At 46.9% G+C, this 15,279-nt stretch overlaps 1 protein-coding gene and 1 long non-coding RNA gene across 3 annotated transcripts in view; one reads left to right on the top strand and one right to left on the bottom strand.

Annotated features, from left to right (window-relative positions):
• FAM107A (family with sequence similarity 107 member A) overlaps positions 1 to 15,279 on the top strand; it is a 32,657-nt gene that overhangs the window by 12,597 nt on the left and 4,781 nt on the right. For both annotated transcript variants that reach the window (XR_014545061.1, XM_083602572.1), the window contains exon 2: positions 8,189 to 8,363. Coding sequence is in view for 1 of the 2 variants with exons in the window: in XM_083602572.1 (XP_083458698.1) it covers positions 8,189 to 8,363 (175 nt within the window). In the remaining variant the exon portion in view is untranslated. The remainder of the gene's footprint in view (positions 1 to 8,188; positions 8,364 to 15,279) is intronic.
• LOC310757407 lies at positions 607 to 15,275 on the bottom strand. Its single transcript, XR_014545169.1, has 5 exons — positions 14,837 to 15,275; positions 14,502 to 14,608; positions 9,697 to 13,797; positions 8,029 to 8,110; positions 607 to 2,718 (listed from the first exon to the last, which is right to left on the bottom strand). It is a non-coding gene; the product is annotated as an uncharacterized lncRNA (long non-coding RNA).

Here is a 15,279-nt window from a genome sequence, read left to right as displayed (position 1 = left end):
GATGCTTCTTTTTAGAAGGCCGGAAAAAAATAGGTTCTAATTTTTTAATTTTTTTAAAAAAAATTTAATTATCTACTGCCAGTCTGCCATCAGCAGCATAGCATCCTGGGCTGTTCCTCACAACTGTGGAGAAGCAGTTCCTGTGACATCATCACTCGTGGGTTGGGTTTGAGCACAACCCTTCTAATGCCTCAGTATATAAATATGTCGGGACGTGGGTGGCACTGTGGTCTAAACCACTGAGCCTCTTGGGCTTGCTGATCGGAAGGTCGGCAGTTCAAATCCCCGCGACGGAGTGAGCTCCCGTTGCTCTGTCCCAGCTCCTGCCAACCTAGCAGTTTGAAAGCACACCAGTGCAAGTAGATACGTAGGTACCACTGTGGCGGGATGATAAACGGCGTTTCTATGCGCTCTGTTTTCTGTCACAGTGTTCCATTGTGTCAGAAGCGGTTTAGTCCTGCTGGCCACATGACCTGGAAAGCTGTCTGTGGACAAACACCAGCTCCCTCGGCCTGAAAAGCAAGATGAACGCCACAACCCCATAGTTGCCTTTGATTGGATTTAACCATCCAGGCGTCTTTTACCATTTTTCCCTATATAGGCAGTGTTCAACTGCCTTGCCATGGTCTGATTTTGCTGAAAACTCAGCACAGGTTGGATTTCCCCAAAGACTCGGGCACACTGAGTGTTTCTTGTCCAGAGCACTTGGATGTGCACATGTGCTGAGAGAACTGCATTGGCTGCCAATCAGCTATTGGGCCATGTTCCGGGCCTTGTTGCTAACAAATAAAAAGCCCTGAGCAGCTTTGGGACCAGGTTACCTAAAAGTTCACCTACCCCTGTATCGACCTGCATCAATCTGTATTAGTCTGACCCTCCTTCTCAGATATTCCTTCCCTAGCAGAGATCGTTCCCATTTTAAAATGCTTCCCACCCCACCCCCGCTTCTCCTCCAGTTGCCATGGAGTCTAAAACATTACCAAATACCCCAAACAGATTGTAAATGATTGCCAGTGTAACTAATCTAATTCTGTCAGATGTGGTCTTAAGACTAGTTTGAACTGCAGTGGGTTTGGCTATCTCTCAGCATAGAGATCAGCATCGCCAGCTGCCCTGATTTTGCTCTTATGAGACAGGTGTGTAACAAGAAGGTGTTGCTGCCATCTTGGTCCGAGAGACCACGAGATGCCAAGTAAGAGAGGTCATTGATAGATCTGTTATTGGATTTAACGTTCATTGGTGAAAAGGAAGGTAGGGCTGTTATATTAGGAAATAAGGGACTCGGCTATACAGCTGCAAATGAAACGTTTTGAATGTGTCGTAAAGTGCAATATACAATTGTGACACCAGATGGCGAATGTGAGCTATAGCAAATTAAATGAATTTTTCAAAACGGTTTTTTTTTTAAAAAAAAAATCATTTTCACAATGTTTTTAACGTGTGTGTAGATTCCACCCAAAACTGCAGAATGCTTTGTACGCTGAAAAGTGCTGTAGCAGGAATAACGTTGCTCCTTTTGAAAAGCAAAAGTGAAGGAGGGAACAACAAGGTTTTCAAGTTTGTCGGTAAGTGATCAGAAGAGGGGAAATCAGAGAAAGAGGAAAATAATCAAGCAGAGATTGGACGCAGCTTCCCTTTTCTTTGTTGGGCGTTCCTACTTCATGCTAGCTGTTTCTTTGCAAGATCGTCTGCATTCTAAAGCTAAACGTTGCCTTTTTTCAGCCCAAAGGTCGTGTGCTGAAGCTCAGTATGTTTGCAAGCTAAACCTATGAAATCATTGAAGCTGACTTCAAGGGAGTTGTGCATAGGATTACAGCCATGTTGATCCTAATAAATAGGGTATTATTGTGTACTGCTACTCTTTGGTGTATGTGTGTACATATACATACAGTAGACCTACAGAGCTGGCGGCATTTCTGGACTCTCCTTGGGGATGTCATAATGAGCTTCTGCACTTCAAAATGCCCCACTACTCCATGGCCTAATGATGTTGCCTTGTGGTTAAGGGCAGAAGCTATCAGGAGGAGGTTCCGGATCCAGGTGTAAGATTCAAAATGTTGATGACTACAGAAAAAAAATGCTAAGATCCTAGTTATTGAGTACTATGTGTCGTGTTAGCTTTGCCACGTCAATATTCAGAAACTGTTCCCTTTGTTTCCAGAGAGAACCACACATTCCTTACGAAGCTCATGCTTCCGCAAGGTGAGGTCCAGCAAAAACCTGCTATACCTCTCCTTTTTGTAAATATTTGTCTGAAACTCACTCAGCTTGTTGAAGTATGTTCATGCTTCAGTCACTCTGAGCTTTGCACTGATCCATACAATCTTTCTGGCAATCCTTCTGAGCTGTCTCCGGGTCAAGATTCTGCTCTCTGTCAAGCCAGGCACCTGGTAATGTTTGCAAGTGCACCGTGATCTGCATGCTGCTCAGTCCCGGCCCTACTATCGGGCAGGATGAGGTGGCCACCTCAGGCAGCAGATGTTGGGGAGCAGGGCAGTGTTGAGGGTGTTGGGGTCTGTGTTTTCCACGCAGACTGTCTGCATCCTCTAAGCCAGCGTGCTGCCCTCAGGTATGGTGGGAGATATGCTGTCCTGTTACCAGCATTGAAATAAGATTCAACCGGCCGTCCAGTCAGCTTCTGTACATGGAATAGGAGGAAGGGCGCCATCTTGCCTTTTGCCACAGGCGGCAAAATGTCTTGAGCCAGCCCTGGTACTGCTGCACAAGACAAAAGCCGCTATTATTCTCATAGGCCGGGGTGGGAAACTTCTTTAGTCCAGCAAGCCTGATCCTTATCTGCCCCACCCCACCCCCCATAGGCCAGCTCTGGCAGATGGGCAGGACAATCCACCTGTCAATCACTTGATGTCAGCACAATATTGGCAGGTGGTTTGTCCCATCAAAGCCCCTTGCTCGGCTCTTCCCAAGTGCCTGGCAGTGCCTTGGTTTTCGGGCACTTACGAACCATAGAGCAAGGAGATTTGCCAGCCGTCTGTCAGATGTTTGGGAAGCAGCATGCAAAGAGCACAGGAGTGGCTTTCAGCAAGTGTTGAAAAGTGTGCACTCTTTCACACAAGCCCTTGTACATGTGCACAGACGGCTTGTGCCTGCGTTCAGTGTAACGTGTGAACAAGTCTTTTGTTTCCGTTTTTGGCCAGAGCAAGGAGGAGCTCCCAACCCCAGTCTTGAGATACCTTCCTGTCCACTCATTGCCATCGATTTCTTTGGTTTCGAACATTCTGGGATGTCGGCAAATTAATTCAGCCTCTCGTTGCGAGAACAAAGTCCAGTCCTCTTCAGTGAGGAGCTCAGGGTTTACGTAAGAGTGAGAGGGATGAATAACAACCAGAGGCTGTTCCTTTCTCCTGACAGATTGCCCAGGAACTGGCGTCTCCCTGCTCCTCTCATTTTACACTCAAATATCCAAGTGGGAACACTTGTTTGTCACAAAGGCCGAGAGATCGCAAAACAAAAGGCTCTCCAGCTTCTCATTTTCCTTTACTTTAGAGGGCAAATTAAATAGGTTTTCAAGGTTGTTTCTTTCTTCCCCTGCCTCCAACGTTTCAAAAAATTCATTTCAATGTGACAAGTGGAGAGTTTTTGGGGGGAGTCAACAACCATTGGATATCAAAGCCAGTGTATGACTTCAGCAAGAGCATTTTATGTGGCAAAGGGACTTTCATAAACTAGAGAGGCAGTGTGGTGTAGTGATTAGTGCATCAGACTCTGACTGGCAGAAACTTGGGCCAGACCCCTACTCAGCCATGAAGCTCACTGAACGACTTTGGGCCTATCACACATCTCAACCCAATCTACCTCAGGGTGGGCATGAGGATGGAAGTGAGGGGGAAGAGACTTGGGAACATAGGGAGCTGCCTTATGCTCAGTCAGACCATTAGTCCACCTACCCCAGTATTGTCTACACTGGCTGGCAGAGGCTCTGCAGGGTTGCAGACAGGTGTCTCTCTAAACCCCACCTGGAGGTGCCAAGGACTAGACCTGGGACCTTTTGCTGATGCTCTGACCATGTGTGTCACCTTTTCCTTGGAACAAAGGTGGGATATAAATGTTTTAACCACATACAGTGATACTTAATTCGTTCTGGAGGTCCGTTCTGAACCTGAAACTGTTCTTAACCTGAGGCACCACTTCAGCTAATGGGGCCTCCCGCTGCTGCCGCATGATTTCTGTTCTCATCCTGAGGTAAAGTTCTTAACCCGAGGTACTATTTCTGGGTTAGCGGAGTCTGTAACCTGAAGTGTCTGTAACCCGAGGTACCACTGTATCGATCTGGCAATGAACAGGCTCTAGGTTCTTCCCTGGTTTTGTAGCAGCTCCCAACAAAATCCTCTGAGGGAAGAAAGTGGGACTGAGCTGCTTGATCTCACCTCACCCATGATGGAAACATCCTTCCCTTAGAATCATAGAGTTGGAAGCGACTCTGAGGATCATCTAGTCCAAACCTCTGCAATGCAGGAATATTCCCTTTATGGGGAATTGAACCAGCAACTTTGACATTATCAGCACCACACTCTAACCATCCAGGACCATTGCTGGCAAGTTGGTAGTCATTTTGCAATCATTATCAAAACTTGTGGGGTAGGTCAATCTTATGACCATCTTACAGATGAGAAGCTCAGGCTGGAGATAGCAACATAATGCAGAAAGCAAGGTCTTGTTAATAATAATAATTTATTATTTATACCCCACCCATCTGGCTGGGTTTCGCCAGCCACTCTGAGCGGCTCCCAACAGAATATTAAAAACACGATACAACATCAAACATTAAAAACTTCCCTATACAGGGCTGACTTCAGATGTCTTCTAAAAGTCAGGTAGTTGTTTATTTCATTGACATCTGATGGGAGGGCGTTCCACAGGGCGGGCGCCACCACGAAGAAAGCCCTCTGCCTCGTTCCCGGTAACTTCGCTTCTCACAGTGAGGGAACGAGGCAGAAGGCCCTTGGCACTGGATCTCAGTTTTTGGGCAGAACGATGGTGATGGAGACGCTCCTGCAGGTATACTGGGCCGAGGCTGTTTAGGGCAGGCTTCCTCCAGATGTTTTTGGCCTACAACTCCCATGGTCCCTAGCGAGTAGGACCAGTGGTCAGGGATGATGGGAATTGTAGTCTCCAAACATCTGGAGGGCCGAGGTTGAGGAAGCCTGGTTTAGGGCTTTAAAGGTCTGCACCAACATTTTGAATTGTGCTCAGAAACATACTGGGAGCCAATGTAGGTCTCGCTCAAGGATCTCCTATGTCCTGGCCCCACAGCTCTCCCTCCACTACCTGGCTTGCAGTATTGCCATATAGCCTGCAAGGAAGCTTCCAGGTGATCTGTTCATTGAACATTCATCCTGAACTGTTTTGGCAGGGAGTTCAGATGAAGTTGGCTATTCAGTGAGCATCCATTCTGACTTGCTCGTGGAGATGTTACACACCACTGCACCAAAGCAAGTTCATTTCCCCATCGCTTTGCTTATCGCAAAAACGAAACAGAACCCAACCTTTTGTGGAAATTAGTTTGCTGTGCAAAAACCTCCCAGTCAACCCAAATTTGCTGGCGTGTGACTGAACCCCACCTGAAAATAGTGACAGTCTGGATTCTGGAAGCACCCTAAGATTCTTGCTTCCAAAGCTGTGGAAGAAGCATTTAAAAACCACACACACTTTTACTGAAAAAGTTGTACAAAGGAAGGAACTGTTCCAACAAGGATCATTCTTAGATAGGGAGCTGCACTTTCCTGAGTGTAGCAGGTGTTTCTTGTTTCGTAAGAGGCCGGGGTGAGCCGCAGGTCTTTGTCTCAACAACGGTGGCCAAGCTAGACAAAACTAGCCAGCCTCTCTTTCCCTGCTAGCCGAATGGGGTTTGCGACTGCTGCAAAACAATTTGGTGCACGGAGCGGCTGGATCCGCTACCCTGCAGCGTTTAATTGCAGCATTGAACTTTTCGCCCCAATTATGCTGATGTAATCAGTTGTGATCTGTTTTTCTCCCCTTCCCTTGACCCCCCCTGCCCCACTCCAGTGGGACACTAGCCCAGTTAGCATGCAATGATGCAGGAAGCCGCTTCAACACTGTGAATTCTGTTTTTTACGTATATGGGTTTTATCAGGTCGTAATTCACTTAACGCTGCCCTGCTTCTTCCTCTCTGCTCAAACTCTGACATTTTCAGCGTTTCGTACAAGTCCGGCAATATCACTCTGGCATGCAGGGCGTAGACAGTCACAGAAGTGGAGGAATGGGGCAGAAAGGTGGGGGGAAATGGAGTTCAAGCTCAGTGGCGTAGCGTGGGGGGTGCAGGGGGGGCCGGCCGCACCGGGCGCAACATCTGGGGGTTAGGGTTAGGGGGCGCAAATCCACGGGTTAGGGGGCGCAAATCCACGGGTTAGGGGTGCAAATTACTTGCCTTGCCCCGGGTTCTGACAACCCACGCTATGCCACTGTTCAAGCTGAATATTTTAGGCAGCACGGCCCAATGGTCAAGGATGATGGGAGTCGTTGGGGCTGAAATACATCCGGATTTTTCCAGACATTGCCGAGATTTCAAAGGCGGAAGTGACATCCAGGGGGAATTTCCGGAAAGCTCAACAATTTCGGGGTGTTTTAAGCTCAACAATTCTGGGGTCTTACTAATGAAGAGCTCAACAACTTTCAGGGTGTCCTGGTTTTTTACTTTTTGAAATATGGCAACCCTAGGAGTTGTAGCCTCGGCATTTGCAGGATACCATGTCATTGCCTACCTTGCTGGAGGGTCACTCAAGGGACCACCACTCATGCATTGAGGTAGGGAGTGGCACTGAACCTGCCAGACCCACTCCCGCAGCACCCACATTGCCGACCGCCTCTAGGGATCTGGGGCCCAGTGCACACAAGCTGAGAACAGGAGGACCTAAGAACATAAGAAGAAGCCTTCTGGATCAGGTCAATGTTGAGCATCCTGTTCTCCTGTGCCTATGGGAAGTCAGGGAGCATGGCATGAGCTCAACAGCCCTCTGCCTGCCTGCAATTCCCAGCCACTGGCCTTCGGAAGCGCATTACCTCTGACAGTGGAACATAGCCATCATGGCTAGTAGCCACGGATGAATCTCTTCCATGCAAGGGGGAATCCTGGACCAATCAGGATTCCCATCCCCCTTGTATGGGGGCGGGGGTTGTGGAGCACTATGCGCAGGGATGGTTGGTGAGCAGTGTGGCTCATGTGTGCAATGCCAGGATAAAGGTAAAGGGACCCCTGACCATTAGGTCCAGTTGTGGCCGACTCTGGGGTTGGGGCGCTCATCTTGCTTTATTGGCCGAGGGAGCCGGCGTACAGCTTCCGGGTCATGTGGCCAGCATGACTAAACCACTTCTGGCGAACCAGAGCAGCACATAAAAACGCCGTTTACCTTCCCGCCGGAGCGGTACCTATTTATCTACTCGCACTGGCGGCTTTTGAACTGCTAGGTTGGCAGGAGCAGGGACCGAGCAACGGGAGCTGACCCCATTGCAGGTATTCAAACCGCCGACCTTCTGATCAGCAAGCCCTAGGCTCAGTGGTTTAGACCAGTGTTTCCCAACCTTGGGCCTCCAGCTGAATGGCCTGGAGGTTTCTGCTGCTTTGTAAAATGCTATAGATCAGGCTTCCTCAACCTCGGCCCTCCAGATGTTTTGAGACTACAATTCCCATCATCCCTGACCACTGGTCTTGCTAGCTAGGGATGATGGGAGTTGTAGTCCAAAAACAGCTGGAGGCCCAAGGTTGGGAAACACTGGTTTAGACCACAGCACCACCCACGTCCCTGCAATGCCAGGATACACAGCAATTATAAATCACACACACACAAACAGAGAGAGAAAGAGAGAGAGCTTTTTTTTCAGCCAGAACTCAGGCGTTTGTAGTGAGTTCCGGCACATTCTTTCAAGAGGTGAGGGGATCTGTGTGGAACTCTCCACACACAGAGTCAAAACATGAGTTAGTCCTCCAAAAGCTTAGAGAGCTCAGCTCAAACGCCATGCAAGAGGTCCAGTGCAAACTGCTTACTTACTGTCATGAAATGACATTGCTCAGGTAGTCTTTGTAATCCGGAAGGGCACAGACTTGAGATGATTCATATATACGGTATATATCTGGAAGAAGAAGAAAAAAATAATAATCCAGAGGCCTTCTTTCTTTCTTTCTCTCCTCCCCCTCTTTCCCCCTCCTAGCATCTATGTATACTGAAATACAGAGAGAGAGGCCAGATATTGGGAATATCATGACTCATCCAGATTACATTGACGGAAACCCTGACATTATCAAACCTAAAAAGCTGCTCAACCCTGTAAGGGCCTCGAAAAGCCATCAAGAACTTCACAGGGAGCTGCTTATGAATCACAAGAGGTGAGGAAAAAGATCCAGCACAGCTGTTTACTGCACCCTAACCTCAAAGTGAGTAGAATTATGAACTAGGAAGAAGAAGCAGGTCCCGTGTCTATGCACAATTGTACCGCTGACCTGCATAGTTTATTCCACTTGTGAAAACTGGAATATGCCATGTCCTTCCACATCCCAGACTATGGATTTTTTCCCCCTCCAGGCCTTTGGCCTGTGAGCTGGGGGTTGGGGGGGGGAATAGATTTTAAGAGTCCTTCTTAGAGCCTTAATTTTTTTTGTAAAAAAATAATAATTGCAGAATAGAGGCCAGGAGTCATAATGAAGGGCAGGGATTGGTGTGAAGCAAATAGATCCTTCCCTCTAATTAGCATGAGTCTCATTGGGAAATGGCACTTTTTGTAGCTTTTTTCCCCACAAGCCACGATGACTAGGAAGTTGCTCTGTTGAATGAAAAAGAAAGCTGACATTTTAAGCACAGAAGCCTCCACGCACCCACATCCGTGCTAGAACAGAGCTATATAGTCATTTTGAACAGTTATTATTATTATTATTATTATTATTATTATTATTATTATTATTATTAATTTGTACCCCGCCCGTCTGGCTGGGTCTCCCCAGCCACTCTGGGTGGCTTCCAACAAAGATTAAAAATACATTAAAATGTCACACATTAAAAACTTCCCTGAACAGGGCTGCCTTCAGACGTCTTCTAAATGTCAGGTAGTTGTTTATCTCTTTGACATCTGATGGGAGGGCGTTCCACAGGGTGGGTGCCACTACCGAGAAGGCCCTCTGTCTGGTTCCCTGTAACCTCACTTCTCGCAATGAGGGAACCGCTAGAAGGCCCTCGGTGCTGGAACTCAGGGTCTGGGCAGAACGATGGGGGTGGAGACGCTCCTTCAGGTATATCGGGAGCAATTAGGGTAGTAGACCATTGCTGAGCAGTAGGGCATGTGCTTTATAATGTTTATATGAAGAAATTCCCTGGCGCCCCCACTTTAAAGGATCAGGTAGCAAGTGGCTCCTCCACAGACCCTGGTCTGCCCCTGCTAGTCATGGAGCACGATGGGGAAATTGATGGACCGGCCAGGCTTCTGATAATCCATGCCAGATTCTGGAATTCTAGCCCTGGAATCAATGTGAATGTCTCCATAACTATTCCGATTAGCACAGGCAGGCCTTTCCTTTTAAAATTTATCCATCTTTACTCTTTCGTTCCCCCCCTTTTAACATTTACCTGCTGGTCCATCGTACTACAATGTCCGTAGCTCTTTTGTTTCTCTTTTAAAAAAATAAATAAATCATTATTTAAAATCACAAAGCCTGAGTGGACACGCACTCCTACACCAGAGGAGAAGCTTGCTCACGATTCAGGTCACATTTCATAATCTCGCCTTGGGTTCTTGCAGCGTCAATAGAGCCAGAAGAACGTCAGCTCCCGCCCGAGATTTCCCCAAACTCTCCGAAGAGGTACATATATTTATAGATGAAAGGAAGACAGGGTTGCTTGTAAAGGTCCTCCTAGATAAAAGGAAGCAGAAGAGCTGGTAAATATCCTGTCCGCTTCCAAGCCACATCCGCTAGCATTGTTTGTTTTATGAAGCATGAATCTTGTTTGAAAAGGGCAAGCAGGGGGCAGTTAGGCTATGGAGTGAGCTGTTCAGATTGGATCATTAGCATATGTATTTATGCATGCATTTGTCCATTTATAAATTTGTATTCCACCTTTCAGGGCAAAAAAACAACACCACCTTCCCTAGCTGGCTTATAACAAGAACAATCATTTGTGGTGGGTGGCTAGAAAAGAGCTGTAGCTCAGAGGTAGTGGGACTGCTTTGAATGCAGAAGATTCCTGGTTCAGTCCCTGACATTCCTGCCTAAAACTCTGGAGAGCTGCTGGCAGTCAATGTAGGCAAAGTATTGAGCTAGATTATCAGGGCCGTCTTACCCATAGGCACTAGGGGTGCAGGGCACCCGGGTGCCGGGCTCTCAGGGCATAGCTGTCAACTTACAGATTTGAAAATAAGGGACCAGCAGCCTCAAAACTAAGGGATCAGCAGCCAAAATAAGGGATTTTCCAAGCACAGGTATGTTCAACTTCTGAGCCCCTCCAAGCCAAAGGCAGAAAGCTCAGCCAGCAGCCAAACGAAGCCTCAAGCGGTGGTTCCCCCAGCGCAGCAACCCGGCAAAGGGGATGCAGCAAGGAAAACCACCGTCACCTCTCCGCTGGGAAGCGCTGAGCAAAGGCGAGTCCCCAGGCAACGAGGCCAATTTGATCAGCACAAGGCATGCAAGCTCCACCCCCCACAGTCATTCTTAGACTCCTTACTGGGTGAGCAACGCAGCCAAGCAACACAGTTGGAGCCTCCCTGGCCGCATGGAGGGAGGGAGAGGAGCTGCTTCCTTTGAAACCCAGGAAATTTAAGGGACATCATCAATCAGGGACAGCAGCGGGACATGGCACTGGGATAAGGGACTTTCCCGCCAAATAAGGGACGGTTGACAGCTATGTCTCAGGGGCACCAGGCTGAGAGTCCAGGGCCCAAAAGTTGAGTCCAGGGAAGAGCCCGCCCGTCGGTTGGGGCACAGCGGTGGGCTCAAACTCTGCACCACGAGTTTGGGGGCAACCGAGCCAGCGAGATACTGAGGCGGCCGGCCGGCTCCACCCTCCTGCGTGCCTGGGACTGGGGAACTTGGGGGGGGGTGCCAGGTGGATCTTTGCACCCCGGCACCGCATATGCTTAAGACAGCCCTGTAGATGATGGACCAATGGCCTGGCTCAGTTTAAGGAAGCTTCCTATGTTCCTCTGTAGATACATTTAAGACAGCCCCCCAAACCAGATAATAATGGCAGCAGTTAACAACCAGCATGCTTACCTGTGGAGCTGGGAGCTCCTTTTATTCCATGCTGTGTGTCTCCTGCTGTGTGTATCCATCTGATAAGATTAGGATCTGGCACAGAATTCATCACCTTCACAATCTTAATACCTACCTGTGCTGGAAGTGTATTGGTTTTAATACCAGTTTAATTGTCGCAACATCTTCGAAACAGTCTCAGGCCTGAAGCATGTTTAGTGCCCATCTAAATACAGCAGAGATCTTGGAGATCTGCAGTTGCCTCAGCAGGCAACATACCAGTTCTGAAGGAATTTGCAGGTCCTGGTCCCCCTGCTCCAGGATCTGATCCCTATCTCCAGGTTGAAAATCCAAATTAAGTTATTGAGTGCCCTCTACTTAGGACCAGATTTTTGCTCTCCTCTTCTGTGGGTCCTCAGCACTTGCTTTTAGCTGTACAGTGGTACCTTGGTTCTCAAACTTAATCCGTTCCGGAAGTCTGTTCCAAAACCGAAGTGTTCCAAAACCAAGGCACGCTTTCCCATAGAAAGTAATGCAAAGCGGATTAATCCATTCCAGACTTTTAAAAACAGACGTTTGAAAACCTAAAACAGCAATTTAACATGAATTTTACTATCTAGCGAGACCATTGATCCATAAAATGAAAGCCATAATCAATGTGCTGTACTATAAAATAAATAAGACAGTATTGTAGATGATAAAAATTACAATTTCCCCCCCTTACCTGTACTGATGGTAGCCATTGTTTGGATGGGGGGGCTTTTATCCATTTCCACAGTCACACAATCAGTCAAACGGTAGCTGAACTGGGTTCCACACAGTCACAAAAACAAATTAACCGAAAAAGCCTCAAAAACAAAAACGCAAAATAAATAGCAAAAACAAAAGCACCAAACTTAATCCATTCCGGAAGTCCGTTTGACGTCCAAAATGTTCAAAAACCAAGGCACAGCTTCTGACTGGTGCAGGTGCCCCAGAAACAACAGCCGCATCAGACGTTTGGCTTCAAAAAAATGTTCAAAAACCAGAACACTTACTTCCGAGTTTTTTGTGTTTGAGAACCAAGGCATTTGAGTACCAAGGCGTTTGAAAACCAAGGTACCACTGTATATATTTATTTCACAAGCTTGGACATAGAAGGGGGTCTCTCTAAGACTCCCATCTACACTACACTTTTAAAACCGTATCACACCTCTTTATCCAGTCAGGGCTTTCTCCGAAGAATCCTGGCATCTGTCGTTTGTTAAGGGTGCTGGGAGTTTGCCTGTTTGCCTCACAGAGTTGCAGTGGTTTAACAGTCAACTCATCTTCCTAGGGAACAAACCACAATCCCCAAGGTTAGTTGTAGAGTGGGGAGGAGGCATGAATATAGGGTGCAGATGTTGCCTTATACAGCGAGAGCATTGGTCCATCCAGTCCAGACATGATTGACCATGTTCTCTAAGCTCTCTGCCAATTCATTTGATGTTTGTTGTTGTTGTTAAAAACAGTCAAGATCTTGATAAGCTGAAAGGGACGTCATCTGAGCAGAGTGACCAAAAGGTCAAAGAATGTAAACAGTAGCATTAGAGCAAAAAACCCATTCAAACACACCACAGTGACTAAGGCCACACATCCGCACCATGCAGTTATAGCAATCTCATGCCACATTAACAGCCATTGAATCCTGACCCAGCTTTGCTCAAGTCAGTATGGTGGGCGATGACCACTGCTTACAGACCTGAACTTAAGAGCAGATCAATTTGTGCAGGAACTATTTGCAGCAAAAACTGCCAGAGGTATTCTAGTTTAAGATTATTGGTTGAATTACTCCCCCTGCTGGTGGATGGTAAAGAAGTGGCTGAGATTTATTTTTATTTTTTTAAGTTGGTCAAACTTTGAAATGTTATGCTTAATTAAAACATTTTTTTAACACTTTTTCCATACAATTTTAAGGGTACACCCAGTTGATCACAGAGAGCAGCGGGGCAGGGAATAATTTTGGATAAAGCTTTTGCGCTGATGCGTGATTTGTCATACATAAAGTTGCCTCACTGATCAAATATTCTCAAATATTTTTCATTGTCATGAAGTGGGACCTCCAGGAGTCTGTAACTTTCCTTTTCCCATTCATTCATTTCTTATATTTCTATGCCGCTTTTAACTCTCATGAGTCCCAAAGCGGCTTACGTACGATAAATAACAACATAGCAGAACATCACAATTGCAACACAGATGATATACAAATTACCAAGTCATCAATAAAGTGGCCACCTCCTATAAAACATTAACAAAACAACTTTTAAAAAATAGATAACAGCCCAACCACGAGAAAAGCCATATTATAAAGTTCACAAAGTGCTTACAATCCACAAAACAGTACAGTGGTACCTCGGGTTAAGAACTTAATTTGTTCCGGAGGTCCGTTCTTAACCTGAAACTGTTCTTAACCTGAGGTACCACTTTAGCTAATGGGGCCTCCTGCTGCCACTGCGCCGCCGCTGCATGATTTCTGTTCTCATCCTGAGGTAAAGTTCTTAACCCGAGGTACTATTTCTGGGTTAGCGGAGTCTGTAACCTGAAGCGTCTGTAACCCGAGGTGCCACTGTATAAACAATATTAACAACAATATTAGCAAACAAACAAGCAAAAAACAAATTAAGCACTGCTGAATTCTCTCTCTCTCTCTCTCCCTTTCTCTCTCTCTCTCTCTCCCCCCACCTCCCTATGACTCATAGTCTTCTACTCAGTTCATCAAAAAGCAGATTCACATTAATGGTCGTGGTAGCAACTTCCTTCTGAAATCTCTGAGGGCTCTGAGGTGGGGCAATGCAGGTGGAAAAAGCCCTTGCCTGGTGGCCAACACAGAGTCCCCTTCTCCTTCCCATCCATGCTGCAGCTGGGTCACTTTTAGACTATGAACTTAGCAGTCTTATGGGGTTGGGGGATGCCCTTTAGACGGCCATGTGCATTGCCTTGCTTACTCTAAAAGGTGGCAAGCCAGCCCTCCTCTGTCTTGGGGGTGGGGGCTCCTGCTTATGGGGAAATGGTACCTTCAGTCTTAACCCCCCTGCCCTGCCAGCACCACAAATTCCCATCACTTTCTTTCTGGCCAATGGAACTGTTCCTGTGCCCAGTCAGCCTGAATTGGTTACTCAGGAAGACGCCACCAGATACCTCCTGTCGTATCCTTGGCTGAGAGGAAGGCACAGCACATGGTTGACCACACCACTAACCCGCCACCATTCCTCCCCCCTCTTTTTTTTTTTAGGGTGGCCAAATGGTAAAAAGGACAGGTTTTTGTAGCACCTTTAAGCAGCACCTGTTGAAATTCTAAGACACAGATAGATAAGTTGCCTCTCATCATCTTCGATTTCAGACCGCGTGCTGCTCAAAAGAAAACAATACAGTGGTACCTCAGGTTACATACGCTTCAGGTTACAGACTCTGCTAACCCAGAAATAGTACCTCAGGTTAAGAACTTTGCTTCAGGATGAGAACAGTAATCATGCTTTGGCGGCGCAGCGGCAGCAGGAGGCCCCATTAGCTAAAGTGGTGCTTCAGGTTAAGAACAGTTTCAGGTTAAGAACGGACCTCCGGAACTAATTAAGTACTTAACCCAAGGTACCACTGTATAATAAAACACAGAACTAAACTAAAGTAGCAGGTTGGAGACAGCTGCATAATCAGCAAAGGGAAGAAATGTTTTCTTATGGGTAAATAAAAATGTTAGTTCGGCACCTGAAGGGCAGCAATGTGGGCATCAGGCGACTCTCTTTATGGAAATGATTCCATAGCTGGGGCACCTTTGTCCATAATCACTATACCTAAGTAGTTTTTCAAAGGGCAGTCCTTTACACACCTACCTGGAAGTAAGTCCCATTGAACTCACTGGGATGTCCTTTTTAGCAGTAGACATGTATAGGATTGCAACACAAGGATGCAATACTTTGCCCACTTTTCTCGTAGTAAGCACCATTGAATTCTGGGGATTACTTTTGAGCAGGGTTGCCCTGTTTGTTTCCCCGCAGGATACAATCATATGCACTTGGCAGCTCAGCCTTAATTAACCTGCCCCTTTTCCCTC

The sequence above is a fragment of the Podarcis filfolensis genome (assembly GCF_964270895.1).
Source record: "Podarcis filfolensis genome assembly, chromosome: 2".
Taxonomy (NCBI): Eukaryota; Metazoa; Chordata; class Lepidosauria; order Squamata; family Lacertidae; genus Podarcis; species Podarcis filfolensis.
The sequence above is the reverse complement of the archived record's forward strand: the minus strand, read 5'-3'. Positions and strand labels throughout refer to the sequence as shown.